At 60.8% G+C, this 19,035-nt stretch overlaps 1 protein-coding gene across 4 annotated transcripts in view; it reads right to left on the reverse strand.

Annotated features, from left to right (window-relative positions):
• Window positions 1-12,015: 12,015 nt before the first annotated feature.
• The window catches only part of Osbpl5 (oxysterol binding protein like 5), a 54,754-nt gene continuing 47,734 nt past the window's right edge, over window positions 12,016-19,035 (reverse strand). For all 4 annotated transcript variants that reach the window (XM_027944650.2, XM_071615965.1, XM_027944649.2 and 1 more), the window contains 8 exons: window positions 17,183-17,280; window positions 16,719-16,808; window positions 16,488-16,624; window positions 15,902-16,087; window positions 15,539-15,650; window positions 14,680-14,812; window positions 13,998-14,100; window positions 12,016-13,143 (listed from right to left, as the gene is read on the reverse strand). In XM_027944650.2, coding sequence (XP_027800451.2) covers window positions 13,008-13,143; window positions 13,998-14,100; window positions 14,680-14,812; window positions 15,539-15,650; window positions 15,902-16,087; window positions 16,488-16,624; window positions 16,719-16,808; window positions 17,183-17,280 — 995 coding nt within the window. In that variant the 3' untranslated portion in view covers window positions 12,016-13,007. The remainder of the gene's footprint in view (window positions 13,144-13,997; window positions 14,101-14,679; window positions 14,813-15,538; window positions 15,651-15,901; window positions 16,088-16,487; window positions 16,625-16,718; window positions 16,809-17,182; window positions 17,281-19,035) is intronic.

The following is a 19,035-nucleotide window of genomic DNA, read 5'->3' on the forward strand; positions in this document are numbered from 1 at the left end:
GACTTGGGACAGAATGTGATGTGTGGATAAGTGTCTCCAGAGGCCCGGTGTTAACGGTGCGGTCGGCAGCTCATCACTACTGCAGGTGGTGGAGCCTTTGAGGGGGCCTGGCGGGGAGTCGTCTGGTGTCCAGCTGCCACTCAGACCCTGGGAAACAGATTTGAGGTCCCGGCCGTTGGGAGAAGATGCGAGGTGCAGGTGGGATAGCAGACACGCTGTGTTCAGAGGCGGTGACGTCCCACCTCCAGCCCCCAGCCCCAGGGGCGCTGCCATAGGCCTGTTTTATACGTAGGCCGGACGAAGAAGGCACAGCACCCACAGGTGCGTCAGTGGGCGCCTGCTCACAGCAGATGTTCATGACCTGAGTACGTTCGCTGAATCAGGGTGTCTGTGATTGGCTCCATACCAGGATCATAGCCCACCGGAACCCCAGGTGCAGGAACCTGACTGTGGCCATTTTGGGCCTGCCCTGCACCTGGTGTGGGCTGTGCCCTCAAAGGGATGGTGGGATCTGGTGCCTTCTTCCCGTTCTCTCCCTGGACACGAGGTCCATGGTCTTGCTCTGACTCATGCCCTCACCACAGTGTACTCCATCCCCAAGTGCCCCAAAGCAAAGGGGCCATCGATCGTGACTGGCAGCTGCAAAACTGTGAGCCCAAATACACTTTTCTCCTAATCAGTTGCTCTGTCTCGGGAGTTTGACCCAGAGGTGAGGGCCACACGTACACCCAGGGAGAAGAACTGCAGGCCTGGGCCCTCTCCACCTGCAAAGAACAAGCCTGTCGTCCTAAGCCACCCAAACTGGGCTTCAGGCTACAGCGGTGGCAGAGAGCTGAGCCACTGTCCCCACGAGCTTAGCATCCCTGAAGAAATTGGTGCGGCCTCGTCTATGGAAAGCCTGGTGGGGGACAGAGAAAGAGCGAAACCAGCCGGCTGCTTCTGGGGTGACCACACACTGGCACAAACGGCGAGACCCACCCTGTTTTGGGAATGCCAGGTGCTACCAAACAGAAAAGGCCATAAAAACGGCTTCCAAAGGAATCACTGGCTCTTCACGGACGTCTCTGTCCACGGGGCTGCACACACAGGCTGCTGGGAGTGGGGGAGTGTCTGGGAAACATCCACTCCCACAGGAACGTGCAAGATTTCTACAAAGCTTCTTACCCGGAAGGCACAGAGGACAGACAATAAATGGAGACTCGGGGTGTTGCTGGGCCGTGAAGGCGATCCTGCAGAAACGCCACGTCCTCACAGTCAACCCACAGACCAGAGCCCTCACATGCCCTTGTCTTCTGGCTACACGTGACCGCGTGACTTGATAAACTCTTAAAATCCGCGTGAATTGTGCTATTGGTTTGAAACATATCTAAGTAAGAGCACACACTTACAGTTGGGTGACGCGGACGGGGACTGTTTCGAGAATGGCTGATTTCCTTGTGTGGACCCCACAGAGTGTTCTTAACTGAACCTGGGGATGCAGCTACTCCACACCTGGGCTGCAGCGCAGTCTTATGTTGTATATGTCATTGACCCAAATTGCATGATTTGGCACGTGACTGTCCACAAGAGACGGGGACTGGCTCCACCCGTGGCAGGATTTCTCACAATGCCTGTGCAAGGTGACTGTGACCTTGACCCCCGACAGGAGTGCACGGCTGCAGCACAGTCCAGTCTCCACCTGCACTCCGAGGCGAGGGGAAGGAGAGGTGGGCTCCTGCAGAGGCGTGGCAGGTGGGGGATGTTCTTGCAGGAATGGACACAAGAGGCTCCCAACCTCACGCCACTCAGAAAGCCGAGTTCTACTGGATGGAAGGCCAGCCTGCACACAGGTGGCCTCGGCCTCTCCTGCTCAGGTCCTTGAGTCCACCCATCACTGGAAGGATCAGCTGCCTGCGGCTCAGGCACCGACACTCAGGCAGCTTCCTGGAGCTGCCGTGGCCGTCCTCATGGACACTGGCCAGCTGACCCTGCCCTCTGCCCCAAAGCCCAGGCCTGCACTCACCATGTTTTCTGTCTCTTTGGCATTTCCTGCAAAGAAGGCTTCCTGGTGGTGCTTAGTGTGGATTCTAAGGCCCAAGGCCCTGCTGCTGGCCCAGGCCTGGGATCCGTCAGGACGGCCCTCAGGAAGCTGCTGGCATGAGCCTGACCACACTTCCCTTCCTGTTATCACCCTTTCTGGAAACTTCCAAGACTCCAGTGGTTTTCAGCCACCATCTAGCCCCTGCAGCCCACTCCCTCTCCATGGTGCCTGCTTCCTTATCCTGCCCTGAGCCCCAGGCCAGTCCGAGAGACTGGAGCTAAAGATCTGAGTCCCAGCCTCAGCTGCAGAGCACCGTGGCCACGAGCCCTTGAGCCCCTTCAGATCTCCCCGGGGTTAGAGGCCCTCTCCTGGGAGCACTGTGACCTGGGGAAGGGCTGCCTGAGGATCAGGCTCCCTGGGCCCCCCTGCAGCGGGCGTCACCTGTGCCTGGGGGGCTCCAGCATCTGAGCTCATACCTTACAGAGGTGGTCGAGCACCCAGGCTCTGCTCTTCCACAGAATTCAGAAGGAGGGCAGGGGAGCTGGGAGGGTGCTGAGGGTCAGACGCAGCCGGCCCCGCCACCTAAAGTGAGGACATCAGAGGGTGTCTCCCAAGGGCAGGATTGACATTTTACCCCAGGAGTGCCACGAGAAGAACAAGCAGCAAACCAACATCCCGCTCTCTCCCGAGCCCAGGGGGAGAGGCTGCCCAGCTCAGCACACCTGAGGCAGGTGGGATGGACCCCTTCCCTGGGGGGTATGCTGCTGGCAGACCTCAGACCCCCCAAGGCCCCACTGAGCCATGTGGCTATTTGAGAAAATGATTTCCAACCCCGTTAAGTGGGCCTGTCACCTTTGGGACAGACACCTGTGTGTGGCATATTGGCTAGTGGGAGCAGGCTGTCAGACCTTGACTCGGGTGACTCCAGCGGCCCACAGCACTGGATGTCCCCAAAAACCCCTCAGGCCCTGCAACAGGACCCATGTGCAGTCCCTCCCCAGGACAGGTCCAGGACAGAGGCCCCAAAGACCACAGGACACAAAGCTCCCGGGCTCAGTCCTTACTGCCTCCTCAATAAGGACGTCAAGTCCAGCTTTTCCTCGAGGGCCGATGGGTCTAGACCGTGGGGAAATCTGCCTGACAGATGACGGATGTCTTGGCGTTTCTGAGCGTGCAGCTCAGTGATTCTTGGTGTGGTCATGTCGTTGGGCAGCCTTCGCCACCGTCCCTCCAGAACGCTTCCACCTTCCCACAGAGAAGCTCTGTCCCCGTGAAACCCTGACCCTGGCCTCCTGTCTCCGGATTTGACTCCTCGGGGACCTCTCACAAGTGGAGCGGTGTTTGCCCGTCAGGGCGCCCTTCCCTGGCAGTGTCTCGGGGCGTTCTGCGCTGCTGCAGGGGGGACCCTTCTCCTTGAGGCTGAAGGCTCTTCACGGTCACCTGCCTTGTGTGCGCCCATCCAGCCACCCGTCCATGCCCACCTGGGTGGCTCCTGTCCCCAGGCTGCTGTGGACGAAGCTGCCCCCAGCACAGTGCGCCTCTCCCTGAGACCTGCTGTTCCTCCTGGGGGATGAGCCCAGAGGCAGGATGGCCGGGGCGGGACCGTGCACCTCCCAGGGCACGGGAATGGCCGAGCTGCTTTCTCCGCACCTACCCCCTGCCACCTGCCCACCAGCGATGCGTGAGAGCTCCCGCTGCTCCGTGTCCTTGGTGGCCATCCTGAAGGTCTTGAGTAGCAGCTCTGGTGGTTTGGGTTTGCACTTGCCCAGTGACGCCATCTGAGCTGTCTTCTTACGCGCTTGTTGACATTTATTTGTGTTATCTATTATTTTTTGGTGGGAGGTACTGGGGATTGAACTCAGGGGCACTCAGCCACTGAACCACATCCCCTTACTTCGTATTTTATTTAGAGACAGGGTCTCACTGAGTTGCTTAGCGCCTCCCCGTTTGAACTTGCGATCCTCCTGCCTCAGCCCCGCAAGCCTCTGGGATTACAGGTACCACTACGCCCGGCTTATTTGTGTTATCCTTGGGGACATGTCTATAAAAGTCCTCTGGCTTTGGTCTCGGGCAGCTGTTGAACAGTGGGGGTCCTTTCTGTGTTCAGGTGTGGGCCCTTCACTGGATGTGACTTCAAGTGTCTTCTGGGGGCTGCCCGTCCCCGTGCGTACCTTTTCTTCTGTAGCCTGTGCTTTTGGTGTCACAGCCAACGTCGTGAGGATTTCCCCCTACACTACTTTGTTATACGGACTTTGGGGGACAGGTCTCACTTCTAGGCCTTCGATCTCTTTTGTGTGTGTTGTTAAATCAGGGTCCCCGTGACATGCAGCTTACCCAGTGCCATTGGTTGGAGTCTGACCCTTCCCTACCCAACGTTCTTGGCTCCAAGGTCTTCATGTTTTAGGAACTTCTAAACATTCCATTAGCACATGGATGAGTAATAAAGTGCTCTGTGTGTGTGTTTGTGCATGTGTGTGTGTGTGTGTGTGTGCACACATGCGCATGTTGATTATTCAGCCACAGAGAAGAATGTCGCTCTGTCCCAGGCTGTGACCTGGTCAAACCTCGAGAGCATGATGCTCGGGGAGGAGCTGGATGGGAAGGGCAGCGGGCGCACGATCCCGTTGGCACAGGTGTCCAGGACAGGTGCGGCCAGCGGGAGAGGAGGCTGGTCAGTGGCCAGCTGTGGTGGAAGGGGTGGGGACTCACAGTTTCATGGGGACAGACATTCCTTTTGGGGGTGATGTGAATGTTTTGGAACTTGGTGGTGTCAAGTGTCAGCAAACCGCTCACTCTGAAGTGGTCGGTTTTATATTGTGGGAGTTTCGCCTCAATGCAAATATCCCCATTTTAAAGAGTTCTCTTTCTTGGAGCTGCTGGGCAGCACACTGTGTCCACCATGGTGCTGTAGTCCTGGGTGGCCTGGGTCCCTGTGGACACCTGGGGAGAGACCCCCAGTTCCTGGCCTCTGGGGCCGCCCTGCTGGAGGAGCCTGGTTCACCCCTCCCCCGGGTGTGGTGGTCAGTGGCCTTGGGCAGGGCCCTGTGGGTCTCACGGCAGTGTTAGCTTCCTCTTCTGGGAGTATTACAGCCTCATTGCAGTCAAAGCTGTCATCTTCCCCAGAGGCCATGACCACACATTTCCCTAAAAATCACAGGCAGCTTCCCTAGCTCCCCCTATAGGCGGGTTCTCCACACTCTCCAGGGATGAGTGGGGCTTATTCATACACCCCAACTCCAGACCCACAGAGCAGGACCCTTAGGGACCTCGCTGGGCTAGACACCCTTCAGGGAACCCCAACCCCAGGCTGTCTCTCTGCTTTCTTTTACCAAAACTGACCTTGGAGACGTTGGCAGAGACGTCCTGGGTCCCCGAACTACAGCCCCCAGGGGAGACTTCCCGCCAGGCCTCAGCACCTCTGGACACTGGGGGACACCTGGGAAGCCTCCTGTGCTGGCGGGAACCCAGGTTCCCAGCCGGGCTCCTGCACAGCCCTCCAGTGAAGGTGCCTCGGCAGCGGTTAACGGTCCAGGACCGCACCCTTCCCTGGGTGTTCCCTGTGAGCGCTGAGCAAGGGACATCAAGCAAGGGGAGGTGAGGGGCAGAACAGGAGGGCGGGGAGGGAGGTCCCACAGCAGGGAGTGGGTAGTACCATGGGACAGAGGGGCCATGACAGATGGACAAAGAATCGTGGAGACGTGGACGAGGCGAGACATGGAGGGGACAAGCCACATCTCAAGGAGGGAAACGCCCATCCAGAAGCCACAGGCCAAGGCGGAGCTGCTGCGGACAGCACGTGGCTGAGCGCGGGAAGCGGGGCGCTCCCATGGGCTGGCAGGGAGAAGAGCCTGCCCTCGATGTGCTGTCCCTGGGCGCAGGAGCAGGCCGCACTGACTGGGCTGCAGTCACAGGTCCCCCGGGTCCTCCTCAGGCTGTTGATGACCCTACTCAGGCCCAGGGGCAAGACCACCCAGGACCCACACCCAGGGCACTTGCTCACGGTGTCACCTACCTGGTATTGGGCTGCTGGTAGAAATGGCACGCCTAGTCCCTGGTTGAAGGGCACTCTGCCGCCATTTCCTGCTCTGCAGTCCAGGAAGAGGGGTCAGCTCGAGTGCCTGGTCCAGTGCCACAGACCTAACGGCCCTGCGGTCAGGCGTCAGACTGGGATGTGGGCTCAGGAGGTGGCACGCCCAGCGTCCTGGAGTCACAGTCCCAAACGGCCCCGAGGCCGCTACCAAAGGCCACCCTGACTATCCGCCCATCACTGCCTGACAAGGGGTCCCCTCCCAGGCCCCGCTGGCTTTACGGCCTGCGGACACACCTAGCCCCTTCCGGCAGCCTGGCGACAGTTAATCGACTCGCTCACTTGCTCTGCAAGAGCTCCTAGTGAGCTTGGACTCAGCACGGAGCCCGGTTTCTCCTCCTAATTGAGACGAGGCTTTGCGGCTTACAAAGAGATGACAGTGGCTTCTCCACTGGGCTGCTCAGCTTTCCCCCCCGCACATGGAGTTCAGCGCCTTACGCACATGCAGCTGTTCAACGTCACACCTGGTGCTGCCCCAGCTCTCTGCAGGGGGATAATGGGAAGGACCTCTGCAGACGTCTTAGAACTCAAGCTTTTTTTCTTTCCTTTTAGTTAGAAATATTTTTAGTTGTAGGTGGGCACAATACCCTTATTTTACTTATTATTTTTATGTGGTGCTGAGGATCGAACCCAGGGCCTCCCATGTGCTGGGCAAGGCTCTGAGCCCCAGCCCAGCCCAGAACTTCCACTTTTAAAGAGAAATGGGATCACAGGGAGTTTGAAGGTGGACTGGATGTTAGCGGGCGCTTTCCGGGATGCCCAGGAGGGCATGCTGCAGGTTAGGGGGGCAGTGTGGTCTCCACTTGGGCTGACGTGCTCCTATGGGCTCTCGAGGTGACGGACGGAGCCATCTTCCACCCTGAGCAGCAGAGACCCGCGGCACCCACTGCTCTGTTCTCTGACTGTCCAACATGTTTGTAAACTTTCCCAGCAAAAAGTTCCTTGGCGGGGCCTCTGTTTTCTCCCACTTTTTCATGGCTGAACAGCACACGTCCCTGTAGCTTCCATGGTCTGGATCTGGAAAGTCCTCCAGAAGCTCCTGTGTTGAAGGCGTGGTCCCCAGTGCAGCAGGGCTCTGAGGCCATGACCCGGTCACGAGGGCTCCGACCTCCTCAGTGGATTAATCCATGTGATCCATTAATCCATCGACAGCGGGGGGGACCCAGTGGGGTAGTGGGCCCAGCTGGAGGAAGCAGGTCACGAGGTGCATGTCCCGGGAGGGAGGCTGGATCTTCTCCTGGTCCCCCCTTCTTGGCTCCGGGAGCTGACAACTGTCTGGCCACACCCTCTGCCATGATGTTCCTACTCACCCGAGTCCCAGAGAAATGGAGTCAGCTGACAGTGAGCTGAGACTTCTAAAACCATGAGTCAAAATAAACTTTTCCTCCCCTACGATGTTCCATCGGGTATTCTGGTCATAGAGACCCAAAGCTGACTGACAGTGGGTGCCAGCTGCCCGAGCCTGGCCGGGCCCAAGGCTTTCCTCCCACAACACAGAGAGAGGCCAGGAGGGCTGGACTCACAGGCCAGGGCCGTGCCTGACCTCGCGGCTTCTCACAGCCCCGTTCATGAGCTTGACTCTGGAGGGGTCTCCTGGCTCCCTCTTGGGGTGCGTGGAGGGCAACTGAGGCTGGCAGCATCCCGATCTCGGGGTCTCACTGTGACCAGTGTGGTGCCACAAACCTGGGGGCACCCTGGGACGCGGAATCGTGGCTTCTCTATGGATGAGGACGTGGCGCGGTGGCTTAGATGACTTCCTGGGGGAGGGGGAGGGGCCAACCATATCCAAACGTAGCAGGATTGAAAGGAGAGAGGTTAGTGGCCAGCGCCTGCTCTGGACAGTGTGGACACTGCTGGAAGGCTCGCGCTCTGAGGACATGGAAAGCACCCTCTGTTCATGACCCTCAGACCGGCCACCGCTGCAAGGGCAGGACCCCCAGTGCTGACCTGCAGATCCCAGGTGGCCCCAGTGGCCCCAGTGGCTTCCTGGTAGGAGGGGCAGGCTGAGTCTAAAGCGTGTGTGAAGTTGTGGGGTCGCAGGTGGCTGGGGCCATCTTGAAAAAGAGCAGAGCAGGGCTTCAGAACCTGCCCAAGGAACCCAGCCCCCTCAAAAGGAAACACGGGGTGGGGGGGACAGCTCACTAATTTTGTAGTTTTTTTTTTTTTTTTTGAGAAAAAGAGGGAAATAAAGGGAAAGTAAAAGAAACCAGAAGCAACAGTTACCACAGAGAGGAAAGGCTAGACGATGGCGTCAGGGCTGCCCGGCTCAGCACGGTGTTCAAGCAGGAGAGACACGGCTGGCCAGGGACCCTAGCTCCTGGCTCACAGTGGGCGGTGGCCCCAGCAGAGCCGTGGCCCTGGGGGCCCTGGGGTTAGGGTCCCCTTGTTGATGGTCCCCCCTGTGTCAAGTCAAGGGACTACACACAGCGCTGCAGCCAGACAGCTCCTGACCAGTAGGACACTACTCAGGTGTCCCATCTCGGGCTGTAGGGGCCAGAGTTGGCTCCTGGGTCCCCCAAATATGCTAAGCTCTGCAAGGGTCCTTCTTTCTGCCGTCACCCCACGGGTGCCTGGACGTGTTCCACCCTAGACCTCAAATCAGCCACTTCTCCAGGGAGCCTTGTTCTTCCCAGTAGGAAACAGTATCGAGAGGCCGTACTCCGGAGGCCGGATCTGGGCTTTTAAATGTTTCCCACATTTTCTGTTGGTGGATCGTACCTGAACCTAGTGGTGGGGGTTGTCATGGTCGGGGGTTCCTCCTCGCCTCCGGGGTGCGAGTGGGGCTGGGATCACTGCTCTGCAGGCTCACCTGCTGCCCTCGGGGTCACCTCCTGGGAATGGCCAAGGCCTTTCTCTGCATGCACGTGGGGCTGGAGACGCAGGTCAGGGCTCCGGTGCTCTCGGAAGCCCTCACCCAGCCATGTCCTCCGCCCCTGGACGGCTTCCTCCAGACCTTTCTTGTAGAAGGTTTTCCTGGGCATGGGTCTCACCTCTCAGCCTTCCTCGGGCCTCCTCGATGTGTGGCTCCCTCTGCAACTCGGGAGAGTTGAGGTGGCCCTGGGCATCTCCTCTCGCATCAGTAGGTCCAGATTTATGTTGCTTGTTGGAGAAATGGACACGGGACACGTGAGACTTGGTGGACTCACTGCTGGGGACAAGGCTGAAGCAGCTCTGGGGTAGCTGCTGCCCACCTGGCTAGTCGCTGGGTTGGTTCCTCTGCCCTCTGGCCGGCCAGCTCTGGGCCCTGCCCCTTAGCCACTTCCTGAGAAGTGGCCCCTGGACCGAGAGTACTTCTTTACCGGCCCTGGTGCCCACACATTTGGAGCAGTCCCTGCCCTCTGTTCTGGTGGCTGGAGAGGCCCCAGGCATCCCTGTGCGCAGCACTGGACAGATGCCACCTGGCTGGTCACACTGACCTAGCAGTTCACGGCTTCTCCCCATGCGTGGCCTGCCTGGGCCCTTCCTCGTCCAAGAGGATTAACTTGTTGCCCCCTTCCTAGGGAGTGGGAGGGGCACCCCGACCTTCACTCCTCTCCAGGTGCACCCCAAGTTCAGCCCTGGAGAGGGCACTGCTCCCCCAGTCCTACTCAGCAGGTGCAAAGGAAGCATCCCTGGGGTCTTCCTCCTGGGCCAGCACAAAGTCACCAGCAGATGCAGGGGACCTGCTTCAGCTCAGGTGGCCCATCAGCAACCCTGCCCTGTCCCTCCTCTCCCCATTCCCGCAATATGCTCTGGGCTCCAGGCCGGGCAGCGTGCAGGGTGGAGGGCGAGGGAGGGGCGGGTGCTGATAGGGTCGTGGAGATCAGGAACGGGTCCTCCTTCCTGGTGATGACGATTAAACACCCGAGAAATGCCAAGGCAAGCGTAGAAAGCAAGTTTTATTAAGAAAAGACACAGGGACAGCAGGACACAGGACTTCTCTGGAGAGAAGGGGGCCCAGAGCTGGGTGCCCGGGTGAGTGGGTGCATCTTCCTCTTTATGGACCTCAGAACCCCCTCCTTCTCTTTCTTCTCCCTGTACCTGCCTAAGGGCAGGAAGGAGCAGGAACAGGGCGGGAGTGAGGTCCTGGAGGTCAGCTGTTAGCCACCCCTTGTCTTCCCTGGATGACCAGCCCTCACCTCTCAACCCCCAGCATTCAGGACCTACACTGACTGCCAGGCCTTCACCACCGACTCAGTTTGTTGGAAGGTGACATCTCCTGTCCCCTCAGGCAGGTGGGGCTGCAGGCAGGTTGGTGTGGGGGTCAGTACAGTGGGCTCATCTGATAAGATTATTCTCTTAATCTCGTGTTCCCACCATCTGTCCCCTGACAGTGGGGGCCTCAGTCACACCCCAGAGTCCTGGGCCTCTGCCCGCTCAGGCTGCGGTGTCTACGCAGCCCCTTCTAGCCCTAGTTGCCAAGGCAGGCTTGGGCAGAGAGGGCTGGTCACTCAGGAAGGGAGTGGAGCTCATCCCGGACACCTGGGTCATTTACACTGGTGCAGGTTGGTCCCCCCGTGCAGCTGGAGGCACTAACAGCCACCTGGGAGCCCTTCCTGATGACCCCTAGCCAGGCGCGGATTTTACTGTTGCGCTTTTCCCTGGAGAAACCGACTTCACATTGGTCTTTAAAACCACAGGACAGATGCCACCTGGCTGGTCACACTGCTTCCCGTGAAAACCCCCTGAGACCCCGCTACTGAGACAGCAGCTCAACCCACGTCTTGGGGGCCAATCCCTGAAAGGTACCGTGCCAGCTCTGGGTCCAAAGTGAGATTGCGGCCACCTCTGCCCTCACACACTTGGTCCTACTACACACAGGAACTGGCCTGTCACCCAGTGTTCTCCTGGTGCGCTGGCCCGTTCCGTGGCCTGTCAGCAGCAGAGTGTCTGTGTCTCTCTGTGATCTCACCACCATCGTGGGTGGTAAACCCCAAATCTTCACCAATTCTTTGTGGTTGGATCCCACGGTGCCTGAATCCCGCTTTGATGTATGATTATAATGCACTAATTAAAAAAATAATAAAAGAGAGGCCAGTGGAGGAGGAAGGGGTGAGGGAGGAGGAGGGAAGGAGACTGGTCACACTGTGGCACGCACGTGCAACTCCTCACAGTGCGTCCACTGTTCTCTGTAAGTGTGAGGCACCAATGAGAGCCATACAAGAATAAGGCACAAGTGGAGTCCCCCTTGGGCACAGGCCCCATGGCTGTCAGTGGGCCCAGGGTGCAGGAGGGATGGCGAGGGGGTCAGGACTTGTCTGCACCGGGAACAGGGGTCCAGGGCAGAACACTCCCACCAGAGGCACCTGCCTGAGCTCCTGTCTGTGGCTATGCATGGGGGCTCCAGAGCAGGGGCACCGTCCTCTGGGGGCTCCTGGGGAGGTGGGGGTGGCTGCTTCTTCCTTGCCCCTGCTCTCTCCTGGGACACCAGGACTAAGGTAGAGAGGCACCCTTAGGTCCCCTCTCACGGTGCTGCCCATGGCCTTCATCCCTCTGGTCTCTTGGGACCTCTGTGTGCAGCCCTTCCCTGGAGGTGGTGTGGGGTCAGGGCCGGGGCCCATTCTCTTTCAGGGTCCTCCAGCACAGGGCGGCCCCGCATCTCTGCCTTGGTGGTTAAGGACAGGGACGGTTGAACCAGAGCAGGGCTAGGGGCAGCGGTCAGCAGCCTGGCCAGGGTTCCCCTTTGTGAGGCCCCAGGGCACAAGCCCCACCAATGTCCCCTCCCTCATCTGCCCAGTCCTGGGCCTCCCTGAGTCCCCTCCTGTACCCTCAGCAGGCTCACTGGGTGGGTGCAGGACCCGGCCACCTCACCTGAATCCCTCCCTGTGATGTGAGCTCTGCACCCCACCCCAGACAGCCCCATGCTGGTTTTGAATCTCTTCCCAAAGGACCCCCTCACTTCCTGAAGCCCCCCAAGAAGAGAACCCGCAACATGTGTTCCATTTATTTCAAGGCATGGAGCATAGACAGGTCCCCGACTTGGGGAGAGGGGAAGAGACAAGAACGAGGTACAAAACTTGGACATGAAGGGTCAGCTACAGCTGAGATGGCACCCACAGAGTAGTTTAAGGCTCCAGATGTAAATATGTGCAGATGCTCACACACTCACACGCGCACACGCACACAGAGCGCCCTGGACACAGGAACTGGGACCAGATGCCACAGGCTCACCGCTGCGCGGCCGCCTGACATATTGCAGTTACACATTATTAAAAAAGTGTGAAGGAAGGGAAGACTGTGTGGGCCGGGCAGCCTGGCCAGAGCCTCCCTGGCCTCCGGCTCCCTCCTGCTCACCCGCTCCGCCCGCGGGCAGCTGGCTCCAGTGGGCTCATCTGGCTGTCGGTGGGGAGGGTCCAGTACCTACCTGTCCTGGGCTTCCACCAAACAGCACAGTGGCAGAACAACTGCCCCAAGTGTCCTTGCCCGGGGAGCCCCGGCCTGTCCCAGAGCCTCCTGGGGTCCCTCAGGGCAACCCAGCAACGAGAGCAGAGTCTCTGGAAGTGCGTCGGGCCGATGCGCCAGGGACTCCTGGGGTCTCCCCGCTTTCTCCTTGAAACCTCACTCACCGCTGCCAGCGGGTAGCTGTCCACAGCCGGGGCAGGCCCTCCCGCCCCGAATCCACTGGTGCCCTGTGGCAAGTGGGGCCTGGACTGGGAATGACGAGGTGCGTGTCACACAATGGAAGCTGCATTTGGCTTTAGCGTTAAGGCCGCCCTGGGCGGAGGGCCCTGCAGGAGAGGCCAGTGCCCCCCGAGGGCCTGCACACCTGGGCCACAGCCCCTGCTCCCTCCCTCCTGCCGTGGGCCTCTGCCACAGTGGCGAGCTGGCCAGGCCTTTCTGCCTCCGCGGGGCTGGCGTAAAGTGCTGGGTGCCTGGGAGGGAGGCTCAGGCTGGGGGGGGGTCTGCTGCCCCGGGGGGCCCTTATTTGAGGATGTAGTTGATGAAGAGCTGACAAGCCAGGAAGACGCAGAGCAGGAACCAGGTGCGGGGGCTCTGCAGGAGGCCGGGGGCCGGCTGCCCAGCCTGCACCACGGAGCTCAGCATGGCCGACAGGTGCCTGCAACACAGGGCGGGAGGTGGGCTGGGGCCGGCGTGGCCGCCCTGTCTGACAGTTCCGGGGCCTCTAGCCTGCAAGACCTCACCGTCTCCCTGGACAGCGCCCTGGCCGGGTCTGTGTCGGGCCCTGTTGGTCCCGTCTCTGACAACACAGGAGCTGACGCCCTGGCGGACAGGCCTTACTCACGGCCCTGGGACACTCACTGTCCCATGTCCCACTTCTGGAATATTTCTGCCCTCTGTGTCCTGTCCCTGGTAGGTCTCAGGAGCCAGAGAGGAGCCACAAGGACAGCAGAGCCCAAACGCTCTCCGGGTGCCTGAGGGGCTCAGCCTCCTGCCTTATCCACTGTTCCAGGTGTTTTGCCATCAACTCCATTTTATAGAGGTGGGGGCTGAGGTGTGACAGCGCAGGGTCCCCAGCCAGGGAGTCCCTCAACCCAGACTGGAGCCCGGCACGATGTGGATACTGTTCTGCTCCACCTGTGGTGGCCCAGATGGTGCCCACCCACCAGGGACACAGAGTGTGGCTCTTGGGCCCTCCTTGCCTGCTCACCTGCCCAGCTGCACCTGAGGGTGCCAAGGAGGGGCTACTACCTATACTCCCTCCTCTGAGCTGCCATCTGCCTCCACAAACCGTGGGGTCCACCCTGGGGCTACTCAGATTTAGACCTCGGCCCTCAAAATCTCTGGCCCAGTTTCTGTTAAACTGTGAACTCATCCCGTTCAGACCCACTGTCTGCAGGGCCCTCTCACTGGCTCCCAAGCCCAGCTCCCGCATGGAGCCGTGTGCCTCCGGCCTGTACAGCCGGCCTCCCCGCCCCCTTGCCCTGGCTGGGGGCCGGCCGCCTGGCCTACCTGTGCAGCTCCTCCTGGGCCTCCCGGATGGACAGCACGGCCTCCCGCAGTGCCTGCAGCTGCTGCGCCTCCCTCCTGCACCGAGGACATGGGCTGTCATCAGCTGCACACCCCAGGCACAGGCAGACACAGGAAGGAAGGGAGAAGCCAGGTGAGCGGGGATGTCACGCCAGCCGGCTCCGGCCCTGCCCACAGTGGGAAATCCAGCAGGAGCAGGCAGGCAGGGGCTGGAGGGTGTTGGAGAACTCCTCAGGCTCAGCTGGCCTCTAACAAGCCTGGGAGACAAGTGGCCCAGGGCACAGCAGCAGGGACAAAGTTGGGGACACACAGCTCACCCCGTGACAGCCAGTGACCAGAGCCTGACGGGGCGGGGCAGGGCGGGGCCAGAACACTGCCTGGCCGCCCCTTCATCGCCCTGGCCTCGGCCTGCTGCCCCTCCTTCCCTCAGTCCTGGCTTCACCCCTCATGAGCCCCCGGGCTGCCCACCCCTCGGACTCGGAGAGGGCAGAGTCTGCTGGGAAGGCTCCCAGGACAGGCACCGGCTTCCGGCTGGGGTTGGCCACACTCAGGGAAGGTTCTTCTCTGGCCTTTGGGAGCAGGGGACCTGAGCTGGGACCAGTCCTCCTCCCCTGCCCTCCCAGCCGGCTCAGGCCGGGCGGGGGCCAGGCCACGGCAGGCTCACCGGGAGCAGAGTCGCAGTCCTCATCCGAGATCTCTGGGCAGGACTCGGGCGTGGAGCCGCTGCTCTCCGTCACCTGGCTGTGGCCAGACGGCTGGTCACTGGCCTTGCGGAGTCGCCGGTCTGGGCCAGACCTCTGCAGGAAGATGGAGCCAATGAAGCTGGGAGCCACCTACCACACTCACACTGATCCCTCGAGGAGCCGTGGCCCGTGTGTGCCAGGGCCGGGCTGGAGGAGGTGCCACACAGAGAGCCAATCCCATGGCTTTGGAGTCGGACAGAGTGCTTCGGACCTTGCCATCATGACTGGGCAGCCACGGCCTCTCCCCTCTCAATGGTAACACGGAGCAGCTGACCCCTCTGCAGGGACACCAGCCGGTCAGCTGGCTCTGCACATGCTGGGCACATGGTGCACGTGGACCAGGCGCTACGTGGCAAAGGCATCCAGGAGGACTCCAGGTGTCCCCAAGACATGTCTGTGCCAGGGCCCTGGTGCCTTCCCTCCCGTCCTTCCAGCCCCCAGACATGCCCAGACGCCGGCTCCTCCTCCTGCCTGGGCAGTCCCTGGGCTGCCCTGAGCCTTTCCCTGGAACATGGAACGTGGCAACGTGCTTCCTAACGTGGTGTGGACTTGGGTCGGGATGGGGCGGGAGCGGCAGCCCTGCACAGCCCCTGCAGATCCAGTCACCTGGGGTCCCACACTGGGCGGGGCAGGAGTCCAGGGTCCAGGTCTGTGGGCCCACTGTGCAGCAGTGCGTGGGAAGGGGGTGGGAGGTGGCGGAGGGAGCAGGCCCCGGGGGAGGTGTGGGCAGCCGCACAGGCACCCGAGGATGCGCCTGCACCAGGCCCTGGGGATGCCAACCTCACGCCCTGACTCCGGGCTGCCCAGGAAGGAGGTCTCCCGTTGCAGGGTGTGCAGAATCCCGTCCTGCTCAAACTGGATGACGTCCTTCAGGGGATTCCAGGGGCTGTGGCTGGGGGGCCAGAGGACATCTGTTGGCAGAGGCCCTCTGGGAGAGGGTTCTGTCCTGGCCCAGCCCTCAGCCCCCAGAGGGCCGGTGGGCCCTGTGTGGCCCTCCCTCCCTGTCACTTGCCCCTCCAGGGGGAGGGCTGTCGGAGGGGGAGGAGCCAGGAGCCCCTGTGGCCTGGCACCAGGGTGAGGGTGGTCGGCTGGGCCAGCCCCGCGGCCAGGCCCCAGGCCCCAGGTCCCGCCTGCTGTGCTCACTTCTCGTATCGGTAGCGCCACTCGTGGGTGAGCGGGTCCAGGTGGAACAGCTGTGGGGTCCAGGGCGTGAGGCCCTGCTGGTGCTCGCGGGTGCGCTGCCGCTGGGCCTCCTCCAGCACACACTTCTCCTGGGTGGCCCTGTGCTGGTCTCCCTCGTGGATGGCCCTGGTGACGTGCTGCCAGAGCCTGTGGGGAGGGACCCGCCCTGAGCTGGGGGCCTGGGCAGCCCTGTCCCCTCAGCAGTGTGGGCGCAGCTCAGGGCGACCTCTGACAGCTCTAACGGCAGGTGCTGCTGCCCACAGGAGCCCGCGCTGCGTCTCCCTGTGAGTAGCTTCTCCCAAGCCTGGCTCCACCTCCCACCTGCAGGGGCCTCCCTGTGGAGCTGACGGTCACCTGACGGTCACCTGCCAGCCGTGATGGGGACCCCTCCCTCCAGCTGTCCCTGCCAGGACACGTGGTCTGCCACAAGGGGTCTGCTCTGGGGTCTGCCTCCCTGCCAGGCCTCGAGGGGCACGAGAACCTGCCTGCCTGCCCGGCCACGCGAGGCTTTGGTCAGTGGGGTCCTGTGGGGCCAGGCGGGTCTCACCTCTCAGACTCCATCTCCATCTGCTCCTCAAACAGCACCGTGTGTCGCTTCAGGCTCTGCCTGCGGACCTCCCTGCTGGGGGTCCAGAAGAGCTCCGCGCTCCCGCTGCCCTCCTCCTGGATGAACACGTCTCGGTCCTGCCCCAGGTAGCCAGGCAGGGTCAGCGCTGCCGGCCTGGGCCGTGACCACCCCGAGACCCGGCCAGGCTTGCCCCGAGGGGCGTCCCCTCACCCAGTGTCCAGTGAGATGTGCCAGGACATTCTCTCCCGACCTGATCTTCCCCGAGATTTGGTTGATGCTGGTGCTGCCCCCAAAGAAAGGCTGCAGAGGCACAAGGGACAGGGGACACCTGGTGAGCAAGGGGGCCAGGCCAGAGGCACATCCTCCCGGGGCACAGAGCAGTCACCTGTGATCATGGCTAGGCCAAGGCCCAGGGCTGGAGGCCACCCCGGCCCGTGTCTCAGCCTGAGCCCCAGGACGCAGGGTCTATCCTGGCTGACTGGCTCTGCTGTGTGATCTGCAGCGGGTCCCTTCCCCTCTCTGGGCCCTGTCTGTCCTGTGGTATGTAAAGAGCTGCTCCTCCCCGTTCTCTGGTTTGGAAAGCTGTCCCTGGGTGCAAGGAGGGGCTCCCCAAAGCCTCACTCCCTTCACGGCCCCAGCTCTGGGCCATGACTCCCAAAGGCTTTGCCCTCTACCTTGAGCTTGAAGTCCAGCTCGGCTTGGAGGTCGTTCTTCTCACACGCGATGGTCACTGACCCTCCCAGCTCCAGGGTCATGGTACCGTATAGGATGCCTGAAAGGTAGCCGGTGTCAGGGGGGAGACCAGCAGCACTGAGTCCCAGAAGGCCAGTGTTGGACCCCAGGAGGCCGAGAAGGGAGGATGGGTGGGCAGCGCCATCGTGGGGAGGCGCGCCTGTCTCTCAGGAACTGTCCTCGAGGAAGGGGACCCAAGACAGCTGTCTCGGACTCTGCACCAACGCGGGTCCCTGAGGACAGGCATTTCCTGGCTCACAGCTGTGTCCCTGGACAGCACCTGGTGTGTTAAAAAAAATCAGCACATCTTTTTTGGAAGAAGGAGTCTTCCATTTCTGGCCACATGGAGAACTTACATCTAATTAAAGAAGTGCCACCACTGCCACTGAAAAAAAAAAAAAAAAAGGGTTTTTTATCCCCCTCCCCAACAAAAACACTCAGAAATGTGGGATAAAATACGTTTTACAAATGAAAACCAAATCAAGACCAGACCATTCGCACGCAGCCAGGCACAGTGGCCACCTGTCAACCCAGCCACTCGGGAGGCTGAGGCAGGTAGGTCTCAAGTTCAAGGTCATTGTGAGCAACTTAATGAGAACCTGTCTCAGAACAAAAATAAGAAGGTCTCGGGGTGCAGCATTCCATCCCCTGGACCACAAAACAAAGAGCAGAAATAGACCCCCACGTTGGCTTGTTAGAAAGCCCAGAGATGACGGCCTAGCCACTCACATGAAAAAGAGGTGGGCGTGGACGGTGACAGTGGGACAGCACCATGGGGGCAGTAATGCCACCGGTCGGGGCACTTAAAATGACTAAGGAAGTGTTTTACATTGTATGCATTTCGCTAAAATAAAAAACCTTAAAAACCCAGACCTGACTTCCAGTGTGGTCTCTAGATATCACTTCCTGCTGGGAGGAACGGGCTCCTCGGAGAATTGGCCCATGTGAGTTCTAGGGGGGACACGTCCAGGTGCCCATGGGAGAAGGAAAGGGCCCTTGCGGAACTCTAGCGTAGTGGGGGACCCAGGAGCCCACTCGGCCCCTGCGACCCGGGATGGGGCCTCGGGAGCACAAGAGGCAGAGCAGCTGGGTGTCCTGAAATGACCACCTTCGGGGGGGCCCCCAAAGGGCACTTATTCTGAAAAGAGGAAAACCTGGCGTTATCCTAAAGCCCAACCGACCTTCTGGCTGACCCCCCGCAGCCCGGGGCCGCTTCTCGTAGGGAGGCTGCCGTGATCAAGTGAAAGGTGACAGGCATGGCCTCCCGCACAGCCTTGTGGACGAGCGGATCCACCAGGCAAATGGCAGACAGAGCCGCCAGACACTGTGCGCCTGCCACATAGAGTCCCCGCCAGGGCCTTGCTGCTGAGTGGGCGCATCTACAGCGCCCCGGTGCCCAGGTCCTAGGAAGTGCTCGGAGCAGGACAGCGAGAGACACCCAGGCTGCCCGTTCTGCCTGATAACCATCTCGCCCCTTCCACGGAGGCCTCGCCCGCGGGAGGGAGGTGGGGAGACAGGAAGCAGGCCCCAGGGAGCACAGAGCTGAGCCAACAACACCCGGGCGTGCGCACATGTGTGTTCACCAACGCTCCCACATCGCGACGTGTGTGCACACAGAACTCTCGTATCTGACAGCTGGGGAGCTGGACACCCATGTGGGTGACGGAGGGACCTGGTTTGTGTTGTTTTGGGGTGATGATGGTTAGAGGGGTCTCTCATCTTAGAGACACCCGATTACATGACGTGAGGATTGGGGTAGCCCTCAGATCAGCTGGGGAGGGGGTGTGCAGATTCC

Source organism: Marmota flaviventris, chromosome 9, assembly GCF_047511675.1.
Source record: "Marmota flaviventris isolate mMarFla1 chromosome 9, mMarFla1.hap1, whole genome shotgun sequence".
Taxonomy (NCBI): domain Eukaryota; kingdom Metazoa; phylum Chordata; class Mammalia; order Rodentia; family Sciuridae; genus Marmota; species Marmota flaviventris.